General features: G+C 36.9%; 1 protein-coding gene across 4 annotated transcripts in view; it reads left to right on the forward strand.

Annotated features, from left to right (window-relative positions):
• Nucleotides 1-25,556, forward strand: part of OLA1 (Obg like ATPase 1) — a 130,313-nt gene extending 104,757 nt beyond the window's left edge. For all 4 annotated transcript variants that reach the window (XM_064718090.1, XM_064718092.1, XM_064718093.1 and 1 more), the window contains 4 exons: nt 18,013-18,153; nt 18,844-18,940; nt 21,020-21,142; nt 25,035-25,556. In XM_064718090.1, coding sequence (XP_064574160.1) covers nt 18,013-18,153; nt 18,844-18,940; nt 21,020-21,142; nt 25,035-25,136 — 463 coding nt within the window. In that variant the 3' untranslated portion in view covers nt 25,137-25,556. The remainder of the gene's footprint in view (nt 1-18,012; nt 18,154-18,843; nt 18,941-21,019; nt 21,143-25,034) is intronic.
• Nucleotides 25,557-26,196: the final 640 nt, after the last annotated feature.

Genomic DNA, 26,196 nt, shown 5'->3' on the forward strand with positions numbered 1-26,196 from the left:
ATGATAAATATTTTAAAGGCTTCTCACAGTTCTGTCACTGGCCATGTCATTGGAACTGTTCACTGTATTCATGGTATAACCTGGTTTTGCTTTATATGAAAATGCAACCTTCTTTCATTATTGTTTAGTTCATGAGAATAGGGTTTTTTTTTTTTATTATTACTATTTTTTTACTGAGTTAAACATATCCCATAAGGAAGAAAGGAAAAAAGCCTGTTACCGCCTCATCAAGTTACTTGAGGATTAACATAATTTTATAGGTGACATTGTGCTTATTCCTCTTACAAGCAGCCTATAACTTACAAGATCTCAGTGTGAGTAGCTTGGAATGGGAAAATAGACCCATTGGCTCTTTCATAACATTTGCATTTAATGTTAAATGGAAGTCTTAAAAGAGTTCTTAGAAAAAGGTTGGAAAAAAAATCTGTATTCATGTGAAGGGATAAAGCTGAAACACCTGTTTAGGTTGAAAAAAGTTTTCTCCAAGTATAACACTACTCACATGTTACAGGTAACTGTTAACTCTGTGGACCACTACAGAGCACAAAATATTTGCCCAACTGGTAAATTGAACTGTAAGCCCCACTGTGGGAAATTGCTTTGCTGTGCTCCAAACAGCAGTTATCTTAGTAATTGTACCTGAATTCTTTTGTGGCTAATAGACAGCTCATGTCCTTCTTACCATGACAGAATTAGTTTATTGCAATATTTTAATTGTAAAAATTTCAGGTAAGATGTGTTGATGTAGTTTGAGATGGGCTGAGTGTGATTTTTAATTGGTGCTCTGAGAGCACAGGCGTTGGCGTTGAGAATGTGCATAACCCTGCATTTCACATTCTAAACCGGCACTCGCAACAAGGAGCTTATCAGAGCAAATTGTCTAGTCCATCCCCTTCCTCACTCAAAACCTAATGACCCTTTATCATCATGGTTTAGATTGCTGGACACAGATGTGAGAAAATACAAGTAATCTACAGGTAACTACAGTAGCTGCACTGATGTTCTCAGAGAACTGACTGCTGGGAAGATAAAAAGCTTCCCACAGAGCCTGTGACTTTCCAGCAGCAAAGCACATCATGAGCTCATACATGAAGTTTTATTTGCTGAAGATTCACAATAAGATGCATTAGGACATTCAGCAGGGTCCCTTCTTAGATGAGCACAAGAATTCAGTGGGGCTGTTAGTTGAGGCACTAGTGCATGGCTTCACACTAAAAAACTAAAATTAGAAAATGCAACGATACTGATAACGTTTATTTTTGAGAACACCACAGACTACAGCTGTAATGTATTGATGTAGTTTGTTCCTTGTAGTAAGTCATCTAATGTCATTGGACTTTTTGTCTTGCTATGGAAAGTATTCAGGTATGAAGCAAATGTTTTGTTAGGAAAAAAAGCTGCTGGCTATTGAAATACAGCTAGCAGTACATGCGAGATACAAAGGAGTAAAGTCTTATAGGAAAAGACATGGGTATAATTACCATCTTTTTTACTCAGCTTTTTTTTTTTGTTGTTGTTGTAATCATAAAGTAGATCTTACAGTCTGTGTTCAGGTATTTTGCTAAGGAGTGGGAAGGAAATAAAATATTCTTCAGATAAATTTCGCATACCCTAAGGTTAAGAAGGTAATGATCTTGTTTACTATTTTTAATTTTTTAAAAATTTCTTTTTGTAATTCAGTAAGTGGTTTTTAGTGATTCAGTTAGGTTGCAATGTATCTATTGAACCATATGGGAATGATCAATGGGAATCAGTCTGTCCGCACTTTAGAAGAGAAAGAAAGTAACTTGTGTATGAGCAAGTTACTTATGTAGAAAAAAAATGAATATGAATGCTGAAATGCTTTTTTTTCCCCTCTTTTTTAATCATCTGTAAATTTAGAGGTTGTGAGGAAAGAGATAACATGGCATGAGAAGTACGTCTCATCCGGAAGTAATGATTCCCAGAGGGTGGTATTAATTATTACGCAGCAGTAAGCGTTACAGTGGTCATCTTTGCAGAGAGTGGTAATCCCTCAAAAAGCCTAAAATGCAAGCCTAAGAAAACCTGTGAACAGCCTCCTCCCACTCAGAAACAAAATACAAATCCCACAAACACCATATCCCTTCCTCTGGCAGTATGAACAAGACAAACTTATGTCTGTTTTTTAGGTGAAGTCCTTCTGCCCTGTTCAGTCATCCTCAAAGCTTCTGTGTTTTTAGGGAGCTGCTCCACTGGCAGTTGCTGCTGTTGGTGCCAGACCTCTGAGCAAGGGGGCTGGCTCTAAGGCTGTGCCTCTCAAGCTGAGCCAGAGCAGCAGTGTCCTTAATTTTCTGTCCTGTTGTTTGATCCTCCATGCAAGTCAGCTACAAGGCACTCTGAAAACTATATAATCTTTGCTACTCATTCTGTTCTACTTCTTTATGCCCAATTTCCAGATTATGCCAACCTAAATGGTAATAAGCAGAACTCCTTATTGCAGAGGCTAACAGACATGGTCTGAGAAATTATTTTCTGTAATTACACATATCTTGTGGTTCACAGTAAAGACATGCAGAAATGTTTTCTCTTGTTTACTAGCAAATATGACATATGGGGAAATAAGTATATATTCCCTTGTTCTGTTTTATCTTTTGATTGAGGAAGACAAAAGAAGTAAAGGACTATACATTCTGAAAGAACAATTCCCCCCCTTTTTAAAGTTTTAAATTAATTATTATGAAATCCATGCACAAATTGCAGCAAACATTTGATGTATCCTTTTATGGAATATGCTGTGTTTCATATTCAGTAGTGGTTTTAATTCTCAACTACAGTAGACATACAGAAAACCAGAAAAAACGTTGGCTGTTACAAAGTTTTGTTTGAGCTTTTTAAACTGAGTGATTAGCAGAAATAATGACCCTGTCAGCCTTAATCACATTAAAATGTGGTTAACATCATTTAATTTTTTCCACTTAATATGCGAAAATTTCCAGTAGATTTGCAGTGAAGGCCATTGAAATTCCATTAGAACAAGAATAAAAATTTCAGGCATCATTTATTCAGAGAGGGAATAAAGGTCTCGTCTGAAAACTGCTGAATCTTCCTATTAGAGAAACTATGAATCATTGTATTGAGCAGTACCTTTAGCTTCTATAGTACTGAATCTGGGTTGCTTCTGAATGAGTGGAATGCATTTTTAGCGTGGTGCTTTTCTGAAAATTGCAGCATGTAAGTGTTTTTCAAATTCAGTAAGAGCTTTCTCTGTAAAGGATTGTTATGTAATTTGTTTTAACTGCTGTAGGGCTGGGAAAATGCTTCTGGTTTAGGCATCTCATCACTGAAGTTCCATACTTTGTCTTATTTTTATTGCAACATAAATAAATATGTCCTCTTTCTGATTGATTCATAATGTATAGTTGGGCTTTCTTTGTGGTGAAAAGCAAAATTGAGGATGTGCGCAGCTTCAACTTGAATATTTTCATACGAAGTCTTTTGCACTGTTGGCATTTCTTATTGCAGGCTCCACAGGTTTGTACCAGACAAACATGTACAATAACATTGAATGCGCCAGAGAAACTATCAACGGCATCTTTTCTGAGACAAATTTTTGTTTCAAGGAAAGACGCAGTATTGGTTAGTGCTACCATGTTTCAGATTGCTGTATTTACATCCCCATTTTTTTGTCCTTTTTCTGTGTAAAGATAAGATTTCATCTGCTAAGTGGAAGCACTAACAGTACAACTATGTGCCCTGTGGTTTTCTAGACTTTACTGAGAGACTTGTATCTAATATTTCTTTATAATAGATATTACTGTATATATCTAGTATACATCTTTATTGTCTGTGGTACTTAAACTGTACAGTGGATTATTTGTTTATTTTTGTTTACTAGACTGGTATTTTATACCTGAGCTTTGCTTATTTCAGCCTATTACATAAATACTTTGTCCACTTTTTAGTGAGAAAAATCATCAATATGCATTGGATTTGTGCAGAACGAATTTCAGAACGTCAGAATTTGTACAATTTATTTTAAAAAACTGTAAGAAAGTACAGTGGTAGATGATTAATGTAATACTAAATACTGTGAGATACACAGTGGTAAAGGAATTTTTCTTTGAAATAGCTGTTGCTAAATTTAAGAATTGAGCAGACCTAAGAGGGATTTGCAAGAGTCTCAGTTGTACCTCTGTATGTTGAAGCATGAATGAAGCTGAGCAGGAAGTGGGTCTGTGACCAGGAGCAGAGCTGGTAACCCTGCAAAGGAGGTAAAAGGAAGTAGGGGTGTGGGAGTGACCACAGCAAGGGTAGGAGGGAGGTGTGAATTCAGCGAAGTGCCAGTTCTGAGAGTTGCCTTTGGAAACATCTTGCTAAAGAGCTCTTGGACCAGGATGGAAGGCTTTGAAGAATGGAGAATAACACTGGGAGAAGAAAGCAGAGTGAGCAACAGGATGTGAAGAACTGTTGGATGGGAAAGTGGCCGTATTTTAGGGAAAATTATCAGAAGAGACTGCACTCAATAGATTTTTCTCCTTGGAATGCATGGCATGAAATTCAGGGGTACTATGTCTTTTTGTTTCTGAGCTCTTAGCAAGTACCTGTGACACCTTGCAGCAGAACAGCTTCTAATTTACTGAGGGGCAAATGCTGACTGTAGTTACATTAGCTCAAAGATAGGTTTGTGTAATGCGTATTTAATGAGTACATTCACTTTAGGATTCAGCATGTTTATTGGTGGCTTTTTTATAAATTGGAAATTATGTCCTGCTATATTAAGTGTCTTAATGCTGTAATGGGACACATTTCAAAGTCAGAAAATGCCACAATGAAGATTGTTAGTGGTGCTTAGGGGTGTACCTTTCCTTTATGGCCAACCTTGCTCCATGGAAAGGACAAGCTTGCTCATGAGGATGCAGTAGGGTTGGGTAGGTAGGGGACCCCTGATGATGGGATTCCCTTTTTCTGAAGCAAAACTCAATACTGTAGAAGGAAGGCCTTATGTTAAAGCCACATGCCTGGAGATTTGGTGATGAGGGACTGGATTTTTTGTCTCTTTTAAATCTCTGTTTCTGATACCAAGTAGGAAAATTTAATTTAAAAATTTCACATACTTCAAAATTAAAACACTCTTAATTTTCTTCATTTGACCAGCTAGTATATTGAAGTCCAGTGCTATTATTAGTGCTATTTTAAAAATTGTACCTTGTTGAAATTTTGAGATGACTTACTGCCAAGCTGTGCTTCAGCCACCTCTTCTGCTTTACCTGTGCTGTCCTTGTGAGTGGTACTGGTACCTAAGTATGGTATAGAGGGCTACTTCTGACTTTATGTACATTTTATTTTGGAAGAGCAGAAGTCTGGTTGTCCAGGAGTTTTGAGTCTTGTTTCCTTACAACAGTGATCCCAAATTTATACTCTCCCTTTAGGAGGCAGTGACATCAGGCAGTGAGCACAGGTAGCATCAGTCTGACAGTCCTACTGCTGCTGGTCAGCTGGCCAGCACTAGCCAATTCGAGTATGTGGGGCTTGAGCTCTTTCTGCCTTCCTCCCAGTGAAGGCATTGGTTCTTACAAAAGGTGTAGGAACTTGATTTGTATGAAATTGAGACCTCTTTGTCCTCCTGTGCATTTCTGCATAGCGTTTAAGTACTTCTGAATTCATAAAGTGTAGTGCTTCCTTGTAACTATATGGTAATCCCTAAATTACTGTAATCCCTCCTCTGCATTCAGTACAGAACCAGTTATTGTTGGTAGCTACACAGTATAATGACTTCCATAAATTAATTAAGGTGGTGATTTGTTGTGGATTTTTTTTAACAGTGGCTGATTGTTCTGCACTTAGTATTGGGAGGCAGTTCACAGAACCTTGCTGCTGCCTTGGGTTGAAAATGTTCTGCTAATTTCCAGCCTCTGTTTTTCCATGGCTGGCTTATTTCATTGGTGTTAAGGCAGCTTTGTCCTGTAGACTAAACAGTATCTTATCTAATTGGTGCTTATCTCCTTATTTAAAGCAGGTATTATCAGTTTTCTCTTTCTGTGTCATTTACACAAGGTTCAGATCCCTCTGATAATTTTAGACCTGTTCTGAACTTAGCTGACCACAGCTGCATGTAGTTCTCCTTACGCTTTCAGGAATACCTTATATGCAGATACATTGCATCCTGTTAACAAAGGGAAGCATTTCCAGTAGGATCTGTAGATGATATTTTCCTTTCCCCTGTTGCATTGTCCTGGTGGCTTAGATTTGCTTTAAAGAGTGCTAACCTAGTGTGAACTCCCTTCTCTGTCACTTTCAGTTGACAATGATGATGACTTTTCTTGAGGAAAACGTCTCCTGTCCCTGCATTGAACATAAAATTTGCATGCAACTAATGTTTGTGTCAAGGTCATTAATGTATTTAACATGATCAGTCCTAAATTTGATCCTGGTGAATTTTGATTTAGTACCCTGAAAGACTAATTTGTTCTCCTGTTATCATATCCAGCGCATTGCTCAGTCCTCAGTCTCTACAAATCCACTTCCCCTTCTTCTCCAGCTGAATGAGTAGTTTTACACACAGCACACTTTAGAGATGCATTCCTCCTGCACAGAAAATCATATGTCATATCAATGAGAGAATAAATTTATCAGGACATGCTTTATTTTTTCCTTTAAACCAAATTACTTGTGTTTACCCAAGGTTATTTTCTGTCATCATTTCTTCTTTGATAGTGTCATTACTCAACCAAACTAAGACTAAAATTGCATTGTGTGTGACGATTAAGTGACTGTTTGGTGGAGAAATGCATAGACTATCATGGCCCAGAATAGCTGCCCAATATGATATTTTAGTATTTTTCCTTTGGCTAGGTCTACTTTTAACCATCTCTTACTTACTGGGGCTCTTCCCTCTTGAGTAGGTCTTTTCCTAACTAAAATTCTAGGCTGCTTCTGAAACAGAAGAAAATGTGAGCGTTAAAATAGGAGCAGTGCTTTTAATTGAAAATGTCATTGAGAAGTTCATTGTTAGTGAAACATTTCTCAAACTGTATTTTCTAGAAAAGTGTAGATGATTGCTTGAAGCAAATAAACAGCATTTCTTGTGGTAAGAAAGCATCTGGATGGAAGCGGAATAGTTCAGTGTCAGTAGTGCTTTGGATGTTTGTATTGTTTTTGTCGTCATTCACATAACTGTTTTCAACTGCTGTTTTGGACAGTAAGAATGAATATAAAGAAAGTAGAAATCACTTTATAGAGGCTGTTAGAAGTCAGGATTTTTTTTTTACTTGGGAGATGATTAATGTTTTACATTTTTAATGACTGCACATTTCTTGTCATAGTTTTTCTTTTCAGTGCAACTGTAGATCAGATCACATTCCTTATAGTATATCCCATGCATGTTTGAACTACTTTGAAAAAGTGAAATGATGTGATGTTTAGCTACAGAGAAACGTCAAAAACAATGCATTTATATGATATGAAAGATTTGCAAGTGCAAGCTAGCAATTGATAGTAATATTATAATTAGCTCTTTATAACAGCCTGTTTTTTATTCATGAACATTTTCATTTATGTTGACAACTCTCATGTTTGCCACCACACATGGAGCCTTTTCTTTACTCAGGAGAGACTGAACATGGATTAGTATGATTCTGGGCTTACGTTCTGACTTTATTGAAAAATGGTTTCTGGGCTAAGTGACAAAAATAAAAGTAGCATGCTTTTTAGGTTTGGCTTTTTGATCCTATTGTTAGTGCTAGTGTTTGTAAGGGTAAAGCATAGCGCCGAGCACTGTAACTTCAAGGTGGAGTTCTTCTCAGTGAAATTGTTTATTTTTTTATTGTTGAAATTGTTGAGGGTGTTGAATGCTTCCTAATCCCATAACTGATACAAAAATGAAGCTTGGTAAGCAAACAATTTTATAATAAATCAAATTTTAGTTTTGTACTTTCAAATAAAAATGTTTTGTGCATACCCACCCATAGAATAAGATTATTTACTTCTGACAGAAATATACTGTGTCATTCCATTTTCAGCCTTAAAAATCTGTGTCTAACAGATCCTTTAGTCTGTCAGATAAATGAAGTGTGACACTGATCCAGATACTTATTCTGGCATCTGAAAAAAAATCAAAGTTACCATTCCCCTTGGACAAGTATGTTTTAGTAGATGATTCAGACATGGTTAATTTTTTTTTTTCATTTCACCATAGTTTGGACAGGTAAACAGACTGTGTCTGTGGAATTGAACATTTCTGTGACAGCTTTTCAAATTAGTGAAGTACATTTCATACAAGGCATCTCTGCATGCTGTGAAAATCCTGAACTCATTTAGCGCTTTACTCAGACATGGACTTGTTCATATGACAGTACAGTGTATGCTGTTGGATTTATTAGACGTTGTTTTGGGGAAGTTTATCAGCAGGAGGCAGGACTGAGGCCCATCACATAATTTTATGTGAGTGTCTTAGGCATATAAGGTAAGGGTTAGTTTCTAAAGCAGCCTATGAAAAGAGGAGAGGGGAGATGCTTTAAGAAGAAAATGAGAAAGGGAGCCCTAATTTAAGTACTCTGAATTGCGCTCAGAAGAGCCTCCTACTTCATTAACTATATAGGGAGCAGAGCTAGATTAGGTGTCTAAATCAGGGGTCTGAAATAAAGCCTTGTATTCTTTGAGTTGCTCTAGGTTGAGTATTAACCATTCAATATCTTTGGAGTCTTTTTGGTCAATACTCTAATTTATGAATGGCTCATAACCTTTTGAGTTTATATATTTGAGACTTTACTATAATAGCATTGATATGAATTGTCTTGCTATGTACAGGACTCTCAGTAATAGTTTTCATGTGACATAAAGAAGTCCTGTCAAGAGACAAGACTTAAAATTATTATGCCATAGCATAAGCCTGACTACGGAATAGGAACTCTTCTACTAATCTGTAATAGTATCTCAGTTATCACCAATTTGCACGGAAGCCTTGTGACTGATATTTGCTCCTTCTGCTATAATTTATGAATGAATAATTGTTAAATTATTTTGTTACAGTTTTCAAGATAACCATTGTAAATTATGTATTTTATAAATGACAGCAGAAAGAATGACAAGATGGGACTTTAAAAGTATATTTCTGGTCCAAAGTATATGTGCTTAAGTAGGGCTTGTTGTGCCCATAACTAGGATATGTAATATGCACAGTTTGTTGCAGTCTCTGTTGTTATGTGGGTTCATCAGTAATTGAGTCTTGGCTGTTCTTGATCCTTGCAACAGCCGTCTCTTTTTTGTCTTTTTAGTTCAGACAGAATTAGTGTTCCCAGCTGGCAGCCCAAGGAGAATTGTAAGCCATTCATGTGCCAGCAGGTGCTGCCGTGGCAGTCTAGTACCACTTGTTGTTTGAGTTGGTTGTGATACCAAGTTGTAATTGGTTTCACTCACCTTAGTGGGGACCATAGTTTGGATAGAGATGTTACTACAGTCTTGGAAATCAGATCAGAAATGAATGTTTTGAAATTGGATTTTAAGATCTTTATTCTTCATAAGTGATGCATCTTACAAATGTTTTACCTTGACTGAGCTTTTGCTAGATTATATAAGCTGTATAATGTACTGCTAAATCTTTTTTTAGTGGGAGCTCTACATATATATATCTGCAGAAAAAATCATCCTGGATTATTTTACTTCTTTGTCGTTCTACCATCTTGGTGTCTTTTAATTCAAAGTTACTGCAATACATGAACTTTATTTTTCTGTTAAGCATGCTTCTCCCAGATACAGAAATTTTCTGTTCGTTATCTACTGTTGGTTCTTGATATGCAGGTTCATGTTCTCTGGTATTACATCTTTCACAGCTCCCACATTTTGCAAACCAAAAACATTTCATGTCAGTTGAGCCAAATCTTTATATGAAATACATTCAAAAAGTGGTTGGTCATACATACAAATTTGTAAGTGAAGCATTGTGTCCTTGTGTGTTTTTAGCATACCATTAAACAGCCAATATCTCTGGGTAGCTCTCTAGACCAGGCAAGCTGAGAACCCTCTGCTACTGCCATATTATGTTAATTTGTTAACAGAGCTTTATCTTGAGGGCATAAAGTTCTTTGATAGGAATTTTCAGAATATTGCCTTGATTTTTAAAATTCTGTTGTCAACCATTGTTTTCAGCTTGGAAGAATCCATTTATAAGTGATCTCATATGGGATAATTTTTACTCAGGAGTCCTGCCATTTATAAGCATTTTTCAATAATAATTAATGAAATTCCTGATTGAACTTGGCTCCATGGTATTGGTGTTTTTTGGGTGGTTGGCTAACTTAAGACATCCTGTCCTTAGTAGTCTTTACTGGTTCCTGCAGCACCTTTCAGTTATATTGGCACAGCCATTTCTAAGGATATGTGGGAAAGTTAACTGGTCAATTTTAAAAGGCAATAGCTGGAGAGGGGAGCTATGAAAGAAGTAAATTCTCCCTCCAAAAGCTGCTTTTTTACTGGATTGTTTTTATTGGTGAACAGCTTGAGAATGCCTGCAGGGAGTGCTGTAGGGGCCCTGCTCCATGTGCTGCAGCTGCTAGCAGAAAAGCAAGTGTAACATCTGGATGGGTAAGGAATGAGATGAGAAGCTCATGTTCAGGTTCTGAAAATGTTTCTTTAAAACCTGGGATGCAACTTGAAAAAAGTAGTAGGTGCAATACTAGTCACCCCATCTAACAAATGATTTTGCAGAATTATTGGGGATTTAAGATAATGGCCATGATAGAGATCAAGGCTTTGGAAGAACTTGCTTTGACACATGAGGCACAGAACCTGGGATTACTTACATTTCAAAGGAAAATGTTAAGGAGGTATAAACCCATCTATAAGAAATGTCAAATGAAAGTCTTGGTCAGGAAAGGAACCTCCATGATTTTGTTTTTGATAACAGTGTAAGTTGAAATTGCAATGAAGTTTAAAAATTTTAAATCTGGATCTGGTAGAATGAGATACTTGATGTACCCATTCTGCCATAAGATTCCTGTGATCATGAGATGTGTGGCAAGTCCCTAAAAGGTAAAGAATTTTAAGGGCTGTTCCACTTCTTATTTTGAGGCTCAAGTCAATCTGTGTTAGGAGATGTCAGTGACATCTATTATGTGAGATGGGTCCTCCACGCTGGCCTCTTAGAGTGTTCAGGTGGGTGCAGTGACTAAATATTGGAGGTGGTATGGACACTGGATTATGGGAAGGTGCTGAGGAGCTGAAAGCTCTCAGGATATGCAGGATAAATGTAGAGGTGAGTTCCTCAAGCTCTTGTCCTGAGAGGCTGACAGGGGGCACTTGGCCAGGGAGCAGCCCAGTGCATGGAGGCAGAGCTTTTGTTCTGAACTGTTTCTAGAAAGCGTTTGCAGGTGAGGGCTGGGAAAGGGCTTTCTGAAATTGAAGGATTGCTGTGTTTCATCTGGCCAGCTGGGAACAGGGAATAAAAAAATAAACTTATAATCATCACTGGTGATTTAAGACGTGGTTGCTGAGGTCTGTAACAGGTACTCCCTCCCATACCTTCTGTAGATTTGTCATCTTCATAAAAACTTATCATGGTGAGGAAGAAGGTACCTTTTTACTCCTTAATGTTTTCCTGTTTAGTCATTCTGTCTTCTTATGTAATGCAAGAAGAAAGGGATAGTCAGAGAAAGGCAGTTAGAGCGCAGTGCTCCACTACAGCAGAGTGACAACCACCTGTGCTTTCCTCTTCCCCTTCTTCACTTCTGGCACAGAGCATTTCTGTGATACAGAATCACACATTTGTTATACATTGTATTTGTATATACATTTGTTCTGTTGGTTTTACCATCCCATCATTCGTTAATTGTAGAAATTTGGAGTGAAAGCTTACTGAAGCTGTTTCTGATCTCCATAAGGATACATGTACATATTATCCATAAGGGTACATATACATGTTATCCATAGGATAATATGTATGTTATCCTCATGTGAGAACAGTAGGACCAGATCTCCGTGGATCTGTGCCTGCTACCAGAACAGAAGGGAAGGACATCACCTAGGCACTGTGCCATGCAGTACTGGTGCTTAGGTAAATAAGGTCTTCCATCCTACCAAATCAACTAAACCTAATTGTCCTCATGGTTTTGGGAAGTGGCAAAAGAAACAATTCTTCTTAACTCATCATCATTTCTGATAATTTGTGGTTTCATTTGGAACCTCATAATGGATGTGATTTCAAAAGACAAAAGAAATTCACAAAAAGGAGAGAAGAAATAAAGTATTTTTAAGTCAATGATTTTTCTTTTAATTTCAAGAAAAATGTTGGAACAATCCAATGTTTTAATCCCCTAAAAGCAGCCCAGTTGTCTTCACAAATTCATGTTGACAGTTCATTACTTGTCTAGATTGTCAGATGAATCTAATATTTTGTTTGTGGTAAATGTAACAGTCTTGCATATAGCAAAAAAATATACTGAGTATTGGGATTTTTATTAAGCCTTCAAAGGTTTCAGTGCCTCACAGCACTCTCATGAACAAGACAGGAAATTGAATAGGCTAGATGGAAACTACTGGAAGTTGAATGTGCAAGACTGGTTGGAAGATAATACACAGAGCATAATTATCAGTGGTACACTTCCCCAACAAAGAATATCACATGAGGAATCCTGCAGAAGCAGCTACTGGTTGAATGCTGTTATGTATTTCCATTAATGAGCTGGATGATGAGCACTCTTGTTAAAGCTATGGATGACCCCCAGTCTAGGAGATGTCCACATATGTGTAATTAGAACTTAGGAGCATCTCAAGAAACAGAAGAAATCATTAGGAAAAAATAGCCATGGTGCAGCTCCTGAGAAGGGTTTTATACAGGAATAATTAACTATGCAAACATAGTATTAAGAATAGCTAGTCACTCAATAAGTTATAACCTGAGCATGAGATAATGTTGCAGTGCTGTCAGAAAAAAAAGCAAATGCTAGACTGGGTTTAATAAACAGGAAAATCACCTGAAAAATGAGTTAATCCTCTAGCTTTTTAAAATGTTTATAACATATTATTATTGAAAACTCTGAGAAGTGCATTGGGTACTGTGTGCTTTCAGAAACTTTTAGACCAATTGAAGAGAGACCAAACAAAAAGGTTCAAAGTTGAAGCAATATGTGGCTTACAAGGAAAGCTGAAAATAAAAATTGCCTACATTTTTAAAGATCTAAATAGGGAGTGTATATTCTTGGTCCACAGTCTATAGGCTCAGTTTAGCTAAAATAAAGGTGGCTTAGGCTCCACCTATGGAAAACTTCAACAACAGGGAGCAAACACTCAACAGATTGAGTTTAGAAGCCTTTAAAAGTTGGTATTGTACAGAACTGCTAACAGGAAGAGCCTGTTGGAATTTATAAGTCCTTATTCTCATTTCTATCTGTGGATCTTTTTTCCAGTCTTTTGTAAATTTTGATAATTTAGTTTTATCTTACCTACATTTGTTTCTTTCCTTCTTGTCCTGCCTGATATTTTCTTTTTCCCTGCCGTGCTCTTTTGTTTCTGCTGGTTTTCACTCGTAGTTCAAGTGTAGAACAGAAAAACACTTGTTTCTCTTCCATTAGTTTTTTTGGTCTTGCTTGTATAAAAGCATACTTTCACAAATCACCTTCCTTCTCAGGGGTCAGGTTTTCAGATCATCTTGTCTTGCAGGTGTCCACTGAGCTTAAGCTTTCTCTGCAGCTTCTCTCTTCCATCACTTCTTCAGATTTCCATCTGAACTCTGTCTCTGTTCCCAGCTGGATCTCTCATGTGAAACTCTCTCAAATATTGATTTGTAGGTAATGTACCTTCTGCAACTTTTATACCTTTTTATTTTGGTTGGCTGCAGGTTTTGGTTTTTTCTGCCTCAGTAAGCATCCCCATTTTAAAGTGAAGGCACCCCCTTCTGTACAACTCCCATTTCTGGTGTTCTTTGCTTATTGGCCTTCTCAGTGAGTGCCATCATTTTTAAACCTTTCTCCATGGTCTTGTGCATCCTGATTTAGTATCAAGAGTTAACTCTGGTAGTTGTCCTGATCTGTCTGCAGTTGAAGTTGCTGGCCCCTGTGGTTTACTGGAAATACTGATCACGCTGCTGATACTCCTTATGTCCTTATCAAACAACAGTCTCAGTGCTAGGTGGAAATGAGCATCTGAATTCCTCTTTAGTGTTTTCCCTGATCAGAAATTTGAGTGCTGCCTTCACTTGCAAGATGATGTCTGGTTTTGCACTTGCCTTGGTTTTGTTCTTGTGTCAGGCTTTTACACAGTCATAATATGCTTTTCTGCTTGCCATCACAGAATGAATGGATGTCTTGCTGTCTCTTGAGTCTGTGTTTTTTTTTCCAGAAAATATATTTTGTCTGTTTTCTGGCATCAGTCAGACTTCAATTGTGCAACCCTCTCTAGTTGCTGTTGGCACACTCCTCTCCACAGGGAAGGGAGGAACCAAGCTACCCCAGAAGGGAAAGTCTGTTGGATGTCACAGAAATCCCACTCTCTTACGCTGTTTTCACTTAGTTTTTGGTTTACTTTGTAAAGAAGGGTTTTCATCTCAAGCAGTTCCTCATTTCTTAAAGTAGTTTCAGCTGTTAATCATGGTCATGGGTGCTGTCAGTTCTACTTTTTGGTTTTTTACTTTTCATTTTGTTACATTTTAGCATGCAGTGGCAGTTTTTAAGTATTAAAAGTCTTTAAGCATAAAATCCAGTATTTGTCATTATTTATTTTCAAGTATAGCGTGAAATAATGGAGAGATACTCCAGAATTTGCTTATCTTAAAGGCCCAAAATGAATGTACTATTGCTGTCCTTTTAGAGACATACATAATTTTCTTTGGAAAAATTGTGCTCAAATAAAACAGACTATGACATTAATTGTAACCATTTGTTAAGACCATTTTGATCTGTTTGGCACACTTGGTTATCTGTAATAGGAAGGCAAACATACACTGTTATTTTACTGATTAGTAGTTAAGCATTCTACTTTGGGGAAAACGTGAATTAGAAATAATCAATATTTATATTTGAGTGTTTACTTTTTTGTGTGTTTTCTTTATTTTGATCACATTTAGGGGAATTCCTTGGTACTTTTTAGTAATTCCTGTGACACCGAAAGTCACAAAAGTAAGACTCGGGCAGAGAACCTGACTGTACAGAGTGGGATGCACTACCTTATTCTTTTAGAGAGGCTGTAGCAGGTCTGATGTCAGTCACTTCAGAGACCTTTAGACCTCAGTGCTCATTTATTGGTAAAATGTACCAGCTTTGCTCCTGCATTATGAAGATCGTCTGTCAACACTTTGAGATATTCTCCTTTGTTATTAAGCTTGTGATGCTCTACACTGTCAGGTTTTTTGCCAATTATAGTTAAGGTACAATGGTGTATTCACTGGATCAAAGTCTCACACTGGCGGTAGAGGAATGATTTGTAAGTCTTTATTCATCTGAATCGTACAATAGAATACCTGAGGAATGCAAATAATCCCTCTAAGGACTCAATAGAAAAGCTGTTAAAATGACAGTCTAAGACTATTATTATTCTGAATTGGTGTTTTAGCCAAAGTAATTATTTCTTATCTTGTTGTTCCACAATAGTTCTTAGTTTATTAGTTATGATGACCATATTTACCAAACAGAATTTGAATCAAATTTTTGACATTATTTTCATGCTCGTTTCACTTTTTCAGGTTTACACATTTCATTCCATCTTTCTTCACTTGGCACATTATTTAATTAGTCTGGAGACCAGTGTTAGGTAATTCCTTAAAAAACCCATCTATAAAGAATGTATGCACATGTGTCGAAGTACACTCATGAATCGTAGATTCATTTTGAGACCTATTTTCTGTAAAATGTTGGCATTTATAAGCTCTGAACTTTGATACCCAATTTGTTAGCCAAAATAAATTAATTAACTGCAAATGTTAATTTTAGAAATGCTGTTAAGTGTCAGATTTCCCGTTGGGAAACACACCTTAATTGTGATTTTCAGTTCAGATGTTTCTGGAGGCAGTAGTGTTTCATTATCAGTCCTGGATCCCAAACTCTGTTTTCACTGGGTAACTGGAGGCAGGAAAAGATTAGTATAATGAGGATTGAAGAACATTGACGGGGTATTTACATAAGTAAATGATAGAAGACCAGCCTTATATAACAAATGTGTAAAAACTGTTGAGTGAACTTCTATATTCTTTGTACCATCTAAAACCTTACTCAGTCGGCCATGCACTTAATCTCATAATAGCTCTGATCCCCTGCTATTTTCTCTGACAAATGTGTGTTGATGAACTTGTGGTTGACTTCATTTTTTTCTGAAGTGACATTTGCATTGATTATTTAAAGGTTTGCAGGCCACAGTTTCAAAGCACTTTAGTATAATAGCAGCTAAAACCTTAGTCTAAATCTTACAGATTAGCAGGACTAAGAAAAAGAACTCAGCAAGCATAAAGCCCTGTGCTCTATGGTGGGTGCTTCAGGTCTGAAACATTGCTGGCACCCAAAGTGCTGTGTTTTATGATTCCATTATTCGTGTACAGGAAGTATTCCCATGGCTCCTGTGTTTGGTTGCTGAGCATAGAGCTGTCATTCTTCCCATTCATACGTGTTTAGAAAGTGTCCTGTTAACAGTAGTGAACTCCTCCCAGGTAATTTACAAATGTCTCCCTTAAACTTACAATAAATACTTGCAGTCATGAATATGATGCTTGTGTTTAAAGATTTTTTTTTAAACACCATCTACTGCTCTAAAGTTTTCACAGAATCACAGAATATTCTGATTTGGAAGGGACCTATGAGGATCATTGAGTCCAGCACTTGACTCTGCACAAAACCATCCCCAAGAGTCACACCATGTGCCTGAGAGCATTGTCCATCTGGGTGAAGAACTTTCTCGAACACCCAAACTAAGCCCCCCCTGACACCACTTCAGGCCATTCCCTCATTCTTTGGTCAGCAAAAGAAGAGATCAGTGCTGTCCCTCCTCTTCCCCTCACAGGAAACTGTCACTGCAGTGAGGTCTTCCCTCAGTCCCCCCCAGGCTGAACAGGCCCAGTGACCTCAACTGCTGCTTACACAGCTCCTCCTCAAGGCCCTTCCCCATCACTGTTTCCCTCCTTTGGATCCCCTCTAAGACCTTTATAGCCTTCTTACATTGTGATGCCCAAAACTTCCCCCAGAACCGGAGGTGAGGCTGCCCCAGAGCAGAGCAGGACAATCACAGCCCTTGCCTGGCTGGCCATGCTGGGCCTGATGTACCCCAGGGCACACCTGACCCTCCTGGCTGCCAGGAGGCTGCCAGTTTTGTTTACTTCAGGTAGGGTAATTAACATTCAAAAACTAACACTCTGAGTTTTTAGCTCCAAATTTGTTGTTTCATTCAACTAAAAGAAATTATGCATAGCAAGCTATTGTAAATGCTGCCAGTTACTAAAGATGAATAGGAAATTTTTTTTTCTTTATTTAAAAATAATCGTAGTATAGAAGCCAGAAGCTTTGTCCTGGAACAACAGTAAAAAGGTGGGAAAAACCAGTAGAAACATGGAACTGTGTTGATCAGCCATGGCATACTCCCAGATCAATATGCAGAAAAAGCACGTGCAGCTTGCTATATAGGAGTGTAGTGTTCTTTCCTATCTGCTAATATCAGCAGTCTTAGCTACTGAGATGCCTTTTTTTTAATTAAAAAAAAAAGTCAGGAAAAACTGAAGGCCCTCAGTTTTACCACATTTGATAAATATAATTCTTGGAAGTACATTTTTCTCTCAGAAAGTTTTATTCACTTTTTAGATTGCAAGTATTTAACCTCTACCAAACACCTAGTTATTGTCCCAAATTATGCCTATTTCTGTAGATTAAATGCCAAACAGAAACCAGGAAACAGTGAAATGTTAATGGAGTACACCTGAAGCAATTGCTGCCTGTTAATGCCTTGACCTTGGAAAGCAATACACAAAAAGATGGCATCATAAATCCGTGCAATTCTTATGAATATGTATGTGCTACTTGATAATAATGAATGTGGTACAGCCATGCATGCACTACAAGATAATGTTGTGCCCTTTGTTGTCTACAGGTTGATAAAAATTAAAGAGTGGGTGGACAAGCACGACCCGGGAGCTTTGGTCATTCCTTTTAGTGGGGCCTTGGAACTCAAGTTGCAAGATATGAGTGCTGAGGAGAAACAGAAGTATCTGGAAGAGAACATGACACAAAGGTTAATTAGCATTCATTTTCCCTACACTTTATTATCAACTATTTCCTTGCAGTAATTTAATTGCTTGCGCTGATAGAATAATAAATGACAGAGTAATTACCATTATAAAGAGAGAATCTTCTCCTTTCTTTACCATGAGACAGAGTGAAAAGATTTATTTTAAATTAAGTTTTTAACTGTCATCTGTCATCTCTGTACAGTGTTTTAATTATAACATAGGTATTAGTTATGTATATTTTTGAGAAGGAATGATCACCAAAACTGTTTCGTCATCTATGGGGAATAAGGACAGTGGAGAAAATTTTGCCATAATTTTCTGAGGAACTATAATAAATTGTTTCAGTATTGAATTTCAGTCAAACAGATACGCTTTCATGACCTGGAGTCGTGAAAATTGCATGAGACAAGAGTGCTGCCTGATAGGGTGATTTATATTTATCCCATGTTTCTGTAGGTTGCCAAATAAACAAATCAAAATGCTGTCTTTATGATTTTGCAGTAAAAAAGTATTTCTTTTGAGGAGAGTTCAAAGTAAAAGGCTACTGCAATTATTGCTCTGTTCAAAAGTAGACCTGATACCTTCAAAATATGTGATGTCTTTCCACGTAAATTGATTACTTGGCGCATTTAGCTGTTTTATGTGTATGTGCTGAATGAATTGGATTCCTTCCCCCTTTTTTTTTTTTTCAGTGCTTTAGCAAAGATCATTAAGGCTGGATATGCAGCACTCCAACTAGAATACTTTTTCACTGCAGGCCCAGATGAAGTGCGTGCATGGACCATCAGGGTAAGATTCATACTTATTCATCAGCTATATCCAGTTCCACACTATTGAATTCAGATTGATATCACTGACTTTGAAGTTTGTCATGGTGGCGGTTAGCTAGTCATTACAGATGAGGTTTTTGTCCAGGATAACTTTAATTATTTGTGAGCTGCTGAACAGTGAAAGTGGAGCTGCATTGATTGAGGCAGGTAACAATTGATTCTGCCTATTACATAGTCTGAATTTCTTCATCCTGTAGAATCTGTCTACCCTCCTCCTGTGGTCAGAGATAAGACGTACCAGTATTGTGCTTGCTTAATCTGTGTGACTGGGTTTGTCTGCAGTGAAATTGATGTTGCTTTTCATTTTGTATTCACTAAGTTTGTTTGGGTTGCGGATGGTTCATTCCTCCTGTGCTTTGCTGGGATTACATTTTAGCAATAAAAGCAATATAACGTCATTATATTCCTCGTGGATACACAGTTGGGCTCCAAATCCTAAAATCAGTGTGCAGTAATTCAGGTCTTTTACTGACTTTAGTATTTAGACCTAGTTTATTTTGGTAGTTTTATATGTTTATCTGGGAACTTATGTAATGTCTAAAACAATATTATGTATTTTAAATATTGATGTAGTATGGTTATAGCCATAGACATCAACTGATTTATTCAGTTTATTCCCAGAGGACAGTAAGAGCTGAGCTGTAATGGTTTGCCTTTGAATGTAAATATGTTGCAATATAAAGATCAATATAGAACAAATATTTTGGAATGTGTACACTTGTAAACTCTTACCTTAAAAATTACAACAATGTCAACTTTTGGAGGTGCAGTTCAGTCTTTGAGCTTCTGTTTTTTGCATCATTGTATTTAGGGCTGTGCAATGAGTTTCAGTGCTGTATTTAATTTCATTCACTGGAATTAATTTGTTTTCATTAATCAACATAATTTCCTGTAAATTTATATTTTTAATAGTACTGCTACAGATGTTTGTGTATGTGTTTTAGCACATTAAACTTATTTTCTTAAAAGCATGTGTGGGGTTTTTTAGCTTTTTTTTCTCATCTCTGTTTACATAATAACTGCTTGCTAAGGTCCCTGAAACAGCAACCAAAATAATATGAAAACAGGGTTTTGTAGTTCTGATTCTTGCCATAGTTGAAAAAAAGCATATTGTGAAATTCCACATTTTTTCAGTAGAAGTGCTTGCTCTTTATTAGAGAATTTGAAAGCTGGTTTATCTTAAGACTGATTGTGAGTATCTTTGATTTAATGTGCAAAGATACTTAGTCAGGTAAGCATCAGTGAGTAGCCATATTAAGCCAATACATCTTTTATTGTAAAAACTGTGCTTTACAGTGTCAGACTCCTTAGCACTTTAACATGCTTTATTAAGCAGCCTTTAGGTCACCATTATTGCTCAAATTTCTCTCCATGGTTGTGTGTGCACAGAATGTATGTCCTTGTAATTTGAAGCATGCAGCTATAATGCATTCTCCTCTATTGCATAAACTTAAATTATCGTATAGTTGTCGGTGATTTTTTATTTTTTAGTGATTCAGTTGTTGATGTTTTGGTAAGAATACTCAGTTTGTTCTATATCAAACTTACTAAAATTGTTCTGAAATAAAAATAAGCTAATGTGTACGGCTTGACATCCATATGTCATTTCTCATTGCAAGTGTTGTTCGCCATGAATGTTATCTTTAATTGAAATTATTTGGATGTAAGTGAAAGTCCTGAGTAATTCAGATTTTAAAGTTATTTAAAAATCTTTATCTTCCTCACTTTCTGTGTAGAAAGCTAGGGGTCGAAGCAAATCTCACAACAAAACACAGTCATAGCTTCTAAAATCAATACTGCTGTTGATAGCTATTAGGAAAAACAAAGCTGCTGTTCTTTAATGTCGGTTGGTTTATCTGTGGCAAAGGCACTGTCTGTGTCCCAGTATTGAGGATTGCCCAGCTGCATGTGTGGCATTTTAGCTGATATGAAACAAAGTTTCAGCAGAACCTTAAAGCATATAAAAAAGGAGAAACCTCTTTCCTGCAATCAATCTTCTTAAATGCAATTAATTTTCTTCTTGTCTTTCGTTTGACAGAAAGGGACGAAGGCTCCTCAGGCAGCAGGGAAGATTCACACAGATTTTGAAAAGGGATTCATTATGGCTGAAGTAATGAAATATGAAGATTTTAAAGGAGAAGGTTCAGAGGCTGCTGTCAAGGTGAGCTCCCCACTTTTTCTTCTCCCTCCAAATGTGCCATTCTTCCATTTCAAATCTGAATTTTCACTGGAAAAAGTTCTTAATGCTAAGTGAATCTTCAGTCACTTCTAGCAATTGATCAAAATCTATTTTCATCTTTTACTTAAGAAAGAGTTCAAATGCACCAACTTACTGGACAGGAATGCAACTATTTCAGTACCCGAGATATAACAGTGCATGGACTACAAGTCAGCACTAAGACTAAATGTAATGCTAATGTGTTGAGATGTTTTTCTCTCTGTTTACATATTTGTGTTCAGAATTTAATAAGCTTTAAAACTGACTTGGTTTTGAAAAATCAGGTTTTTAAGATGCAAGAGATTTTATTAATCACTTCTAAAGGGAAACATGAAACAGGAAAATCTGTTTCTTCTAAAAATGTATCATCTTGTTTTGAAGAAAGGTATTAAAAGTGTCAGATGCAAATGGTTAAGAAAATATTATATTATAAAATTGTACCCTTTTTTCAGGATTAGTGGGTTCTACTTCTAGGCTCTGGTAAGCATAATTAGGATCTTACAGTTTACCCTTTCAGTATTTTATTCAATTGCCCTATGATGTCTCAATCAAAAATGCCATGCCTTACTTTGGTCGTTCAGGGTGGCTACTATGTGCTGAATAGACAGTAAAGATATTTAATGGAAAACTTTTCTCCTTGAGCCTGCTCTTCTTTGTGGTAACACTTGTGTTGAGAAGAGTTTCATCTGCTTTCTCAACACTAGAGGGCAGAGACTGCTCGGGTGCCCAAAGTTGGGCCCTTTCAGAGCTGACAAATTATATCTGATTTGATGTTATTAAGTATGAAATGAACTTGTACACGGCAAAAAAAATGTCATAACGAAAGCTGTTCTTCTCTGCGTTGCTAATGCGTTATTTTCTTCTTCTTTCTAAGCAGAAAAACTTACCTTTATTTCATATACATTTGATTTCTCGTTTGTCACTTCTGACATTTTCTTAAGATTTGTATTTTATGAAATTGCAATTACAAAGCACATGAGTTTGATTTACTCAATCTCAGTATTTGAAGGTTTCTACACACAATAATGTGTTAAAGAATTTAAAAGGTTTGGCTTTGTTTGCTATTTGATAGCTTGAAAGGTATGCAAAACTATGATTTCAAATTCAGCCTATTCTCAGTGGTATCACTAAGGAAGATCATACTGAGCAGCGGGACTTTAATAGGTTTGTTTGAACCCCAGGAAGTGAGGGAAAAAAATCCCATATAATTGGTTCGTTGCGGCATGTGAACTGCTTTATGAAAAGGGAAGTAGAGTTGTAGTTGTAAAGGGAAGCCACAGCTATAAATAAATCTAATATTCTGCAGTCAGAAACCACTTTACGTAACAGATTCAGATTTTGCCACTATCATTTTTGATGCTCAAATATGAGTGTTTTCCCTGAGAGGCTACATCAGTTAACACCTATTAAATTAATCAGTATTTTGCTTGTATATTTTTATTTGCTTTTCACAATGTGAGATTCTAGAAATGAAACTTCCATGCTGAAATCATATTTAATGATTAAATTTTTATTGTTATGATGTAGCTGTAAAGCAAGCAGATTTGCATTTGTTACTCAGTTTTAAAGTCAAGGTTGGGGAAAAAACCTTGTTCTTTTTATATGTTTTTATATGTTCTGTTTATATGAATAAAGTGTCATATTCCTCTGGTCTTTTCTAATTTGCATTTAATACAATGTTTCATGCCATAGACAATGCTAATTGCTTTTATATTGCTGGTAAATTTCAAAATTAAATTTAGGCGCTTGTAGGAGTCATCTTAAATAACAGTGGTAATGGGAGTTGCTTGCTTTGTATGTTATCAAGTTGATCGATTTTTAAGTTTGATTTTGTGTGTGTTTAACACCAGTACAGCATAACTAATTTAATGCCAGTGCTGTGAACTATACACTGAATAGCTCTGTGTGGGCTTTGTAGTCTACAGGGATATCACATTATTAGCAATCATATCTGCTTAGGCAAAGCTGGCTTCTACAGATGGCTGCTTTCAAGTGCAAATGAACTGGTTAGACGTGTCTTGTTTAATACATACTCAAGATTCACAAATGGGTATTGATTTTTTCAACCAGTGTTTCTGATAGCAATGGAAATGGATTAAATGGTCTCTAGAGAATTTAAAGGAACACTGTCACTTTTAATTAACTGTAAACTGGTAACAAAAATACATAAACTTATATTAGTGTATCAAAATGTATTTAATTAAAGAAGTCTATGTCACACTGATCGTGTACACTATTGTACTAAAAAAATATGTTGTGTTACTTTGTGGAGGACAGTTTTTTCTACAAATATTTGTGAGTAATAAATGTATTCAACTGTAAATGTTTCTGTACCTGTGCCTGCAGGCTTATGTTTTCTGATGATTTTTACAGCACTGTTTTATTACTATTTATGCCATCAATTTGTCTAATTAGTCTTGACTTTAAGCATTATTAGGATCTTCAGAGGAAAGAACTTAAAACGTTTTACAGTCTAAATAGATTTCCAGGGGAAAGAAATAGGAAAATGTTTGCAAAGTACTATTCCTTATGTATCAATAATGTCATGTGGGGTAAGGTCAATTACTGTTTCAGTATATATTTATTGTCAGGGCTATCTTAGCTGCTGTTTTCCATGGGCTAGCATCACTGGGAACCACATTTAAATAAGGAATGGCAGCAACAAGGTTATCGAGCCTCTAAATTTCTAGGCAGCAGTGTGGGGAAATGGGTTGCTTTACAGAGCAGGTTTTGTGAAAGAAAGGTGTCTGAGTTAACTGTGTACCATTAATCTGATCTGTTCTACAGCAACTAAGGTCATTAGTTAACAGCTTTCCTGTAATGGGATCTTAGCATGCCACCACTGTGATAGTGTCATTGAGAATAATGGCACAGTGAGGTCTTGCATGGAAGCACTTTCTCCTGCAAGAGAAAACTTCAAAACAGGAATGGTTATTGAACTGAAGCAGAAGCTCTCAACTTTTCCATATTGTAGACACTTTTCAAGATAAATGCTTCCACAGACCACCTCCCGCCCAGCCTGTCAGGCCTAATGCCACAGCCTCTGTAATACTGGGTTTAATTACAATGAGATAACAGTAGAAAAATAGAATAATAAATTGTAATGCAGAAAGTACTGATATTTAATAGGTTCCTTGCCTATTTTCTGCTCTCCTCAAGTACAGCATTTTAATAACGAATTTTCTTTTCATGTCTTTGGTCCATATGCCTTTTCCTGTATCTAGTTTCACAGCCTATCTGCTCTGCTCTCTGTCCTTCTGAAGCAAATGCCTTCTAAAGGAAATTTCTTACAGAAGAGCTGAGCCTGCATTTTGTGCTCCTCAGCCCTTCATTATGTGGGTGCAGGCAGACAAGAGACCCCACTGGCAGCCTGAGCCAGGCACAGCTGTGGCTTTTGCTGGGTGTCCCCGTGGTCAGTGGGGACAGGACCCCGTGTCCAGCGGCTCAGGGGCCGGGAGCCCTTTCCAGCAGTGCTGCTTTCCATTCCTGTGCCAGTGTTTGCCATCTGCAGGGCTTTCACATGAAGGAAAAGAAAGCCAAATAGAAAAAAGGAAAAAAAAGGAACTGTTTTAGTGTCCTTTATCTTGCCAGGCTCTACCACTTTATAATGCAGGTGCATTTTAAGCACTACAGATCCAGTGGAGGCTAAATTACTTTTATATATATTTTATATATATGTCAAACCAAGTGGTGTCAAACTGAGGAGTATTGTGACTGTCAAACTCTGAAGTATTACCATCTCTTAGCCAAAATGTATTTAAATAATTGCCATTTGAAAATACTATAAAATGTCTAATGAAGTAACCGATTTTCCTTTTGTCTGTTCCATTTACAGGCTGCTGGAAAATACAGACAACAAGGCAGAAATTACGTAGTGGAGGATGGAGATATTATCTTCTTTAAATTTAATACACCCCAACAACCCAAGAAGAAATAAATACCAGATTTGTTCGCTCAGAAATGAACTGTGCTGCTTCAAAAAGCATATGAATTTTTATTTGGAATTGGAATATCTGGAAACAAAAAGCATACAGTTTCTACCTAGGGAACCGCCCTTCCCCCCAGTGAAATTATTCTTGTTTGTTTTGAATTAAAATATGGCACCTCCAGCAAACATGCAAGTTCACTAAATGTGAACAGCTTTGCATTTCAAACGATTAAGACCCTACTCCAAATTGTAGAAGCTTTTCGGGAACCATATTACTCTCATGATACTTCATTAATCTCCATCATGTATGCCAAGCCTGACACGTTTGACAGTGAGGACAATGTGGCTTGCTCCTTTTTGAATCTACAGATAATGCATGTTTTACAGTACTCCAGATGTCTACACTCAATAAAACATTTGACAAAACCAGCCTTGGTGTGTTTGGGGATGTCTGTATTGACTGACTGTGGTGTGCTGAATGCGATACGGCACCTGGTGGATGCTGATTACAGAATTTTAAGACGTGTATGATACAGTAACTGGCAGTGTGGGGCAGCTGCAATTGTATCTTGAAAGTGAGTCTTTCATGGGAATCAGAAGATTAGGATGCCAATGATTTGTCTCAAAAAAGTTAATGAATTTGTAGATGGACTTTCACTGAAAGATGATACTAAGGATAATAATGATGGCAGCATAAATTATTTTTACTAGAGAGAGGAAATACATGTAGAAAAATCATGTTATCTATGAGACTGAAGCTTTTTTTTTTCAAATAATTTTGAAAAAGTATTTCACTCTTGCCTTGAAATTAATAAATCAGGCTGGAGCTGTAATATTGATGTTGTGCATTGTCCTCTCAGGTCTGGTTTTGAGGCCAGGCCACACGCGGATAGTGCTGTGAAGGAAGAGGTCACACCGTGCTGGATAGGTAAGTTGTCCTGCTGAAATGAGATTGCAGCTGGGAGTGCCTTTTTACCTCTGCTTTTTAACCATGAAGGAGAGCTGGTCACTCTGGGTAACAGGAAAATAAGGTGTTGCCAAAATAAAACCAAGTTTGTCCTTTCAGTGT

The sequence above is a fragment of the Zonotrichia leucophrys genome, chromosome 7, assembly GCF_028769735.1.
Source record: "Zonotrichia leucophrys gambelii isolate GWCS_2022_RI chromosome 7, RI_Zleu_2.0, whole genome shotgun sequence".
Classification (NCBI taxonomy): domain Eukaryota; kingdom Metazoa; phylum Chordata; class Aves; order Passeriformes; family Passerellidae; genus Zonotrichia; species Zonotrichia leucophrys.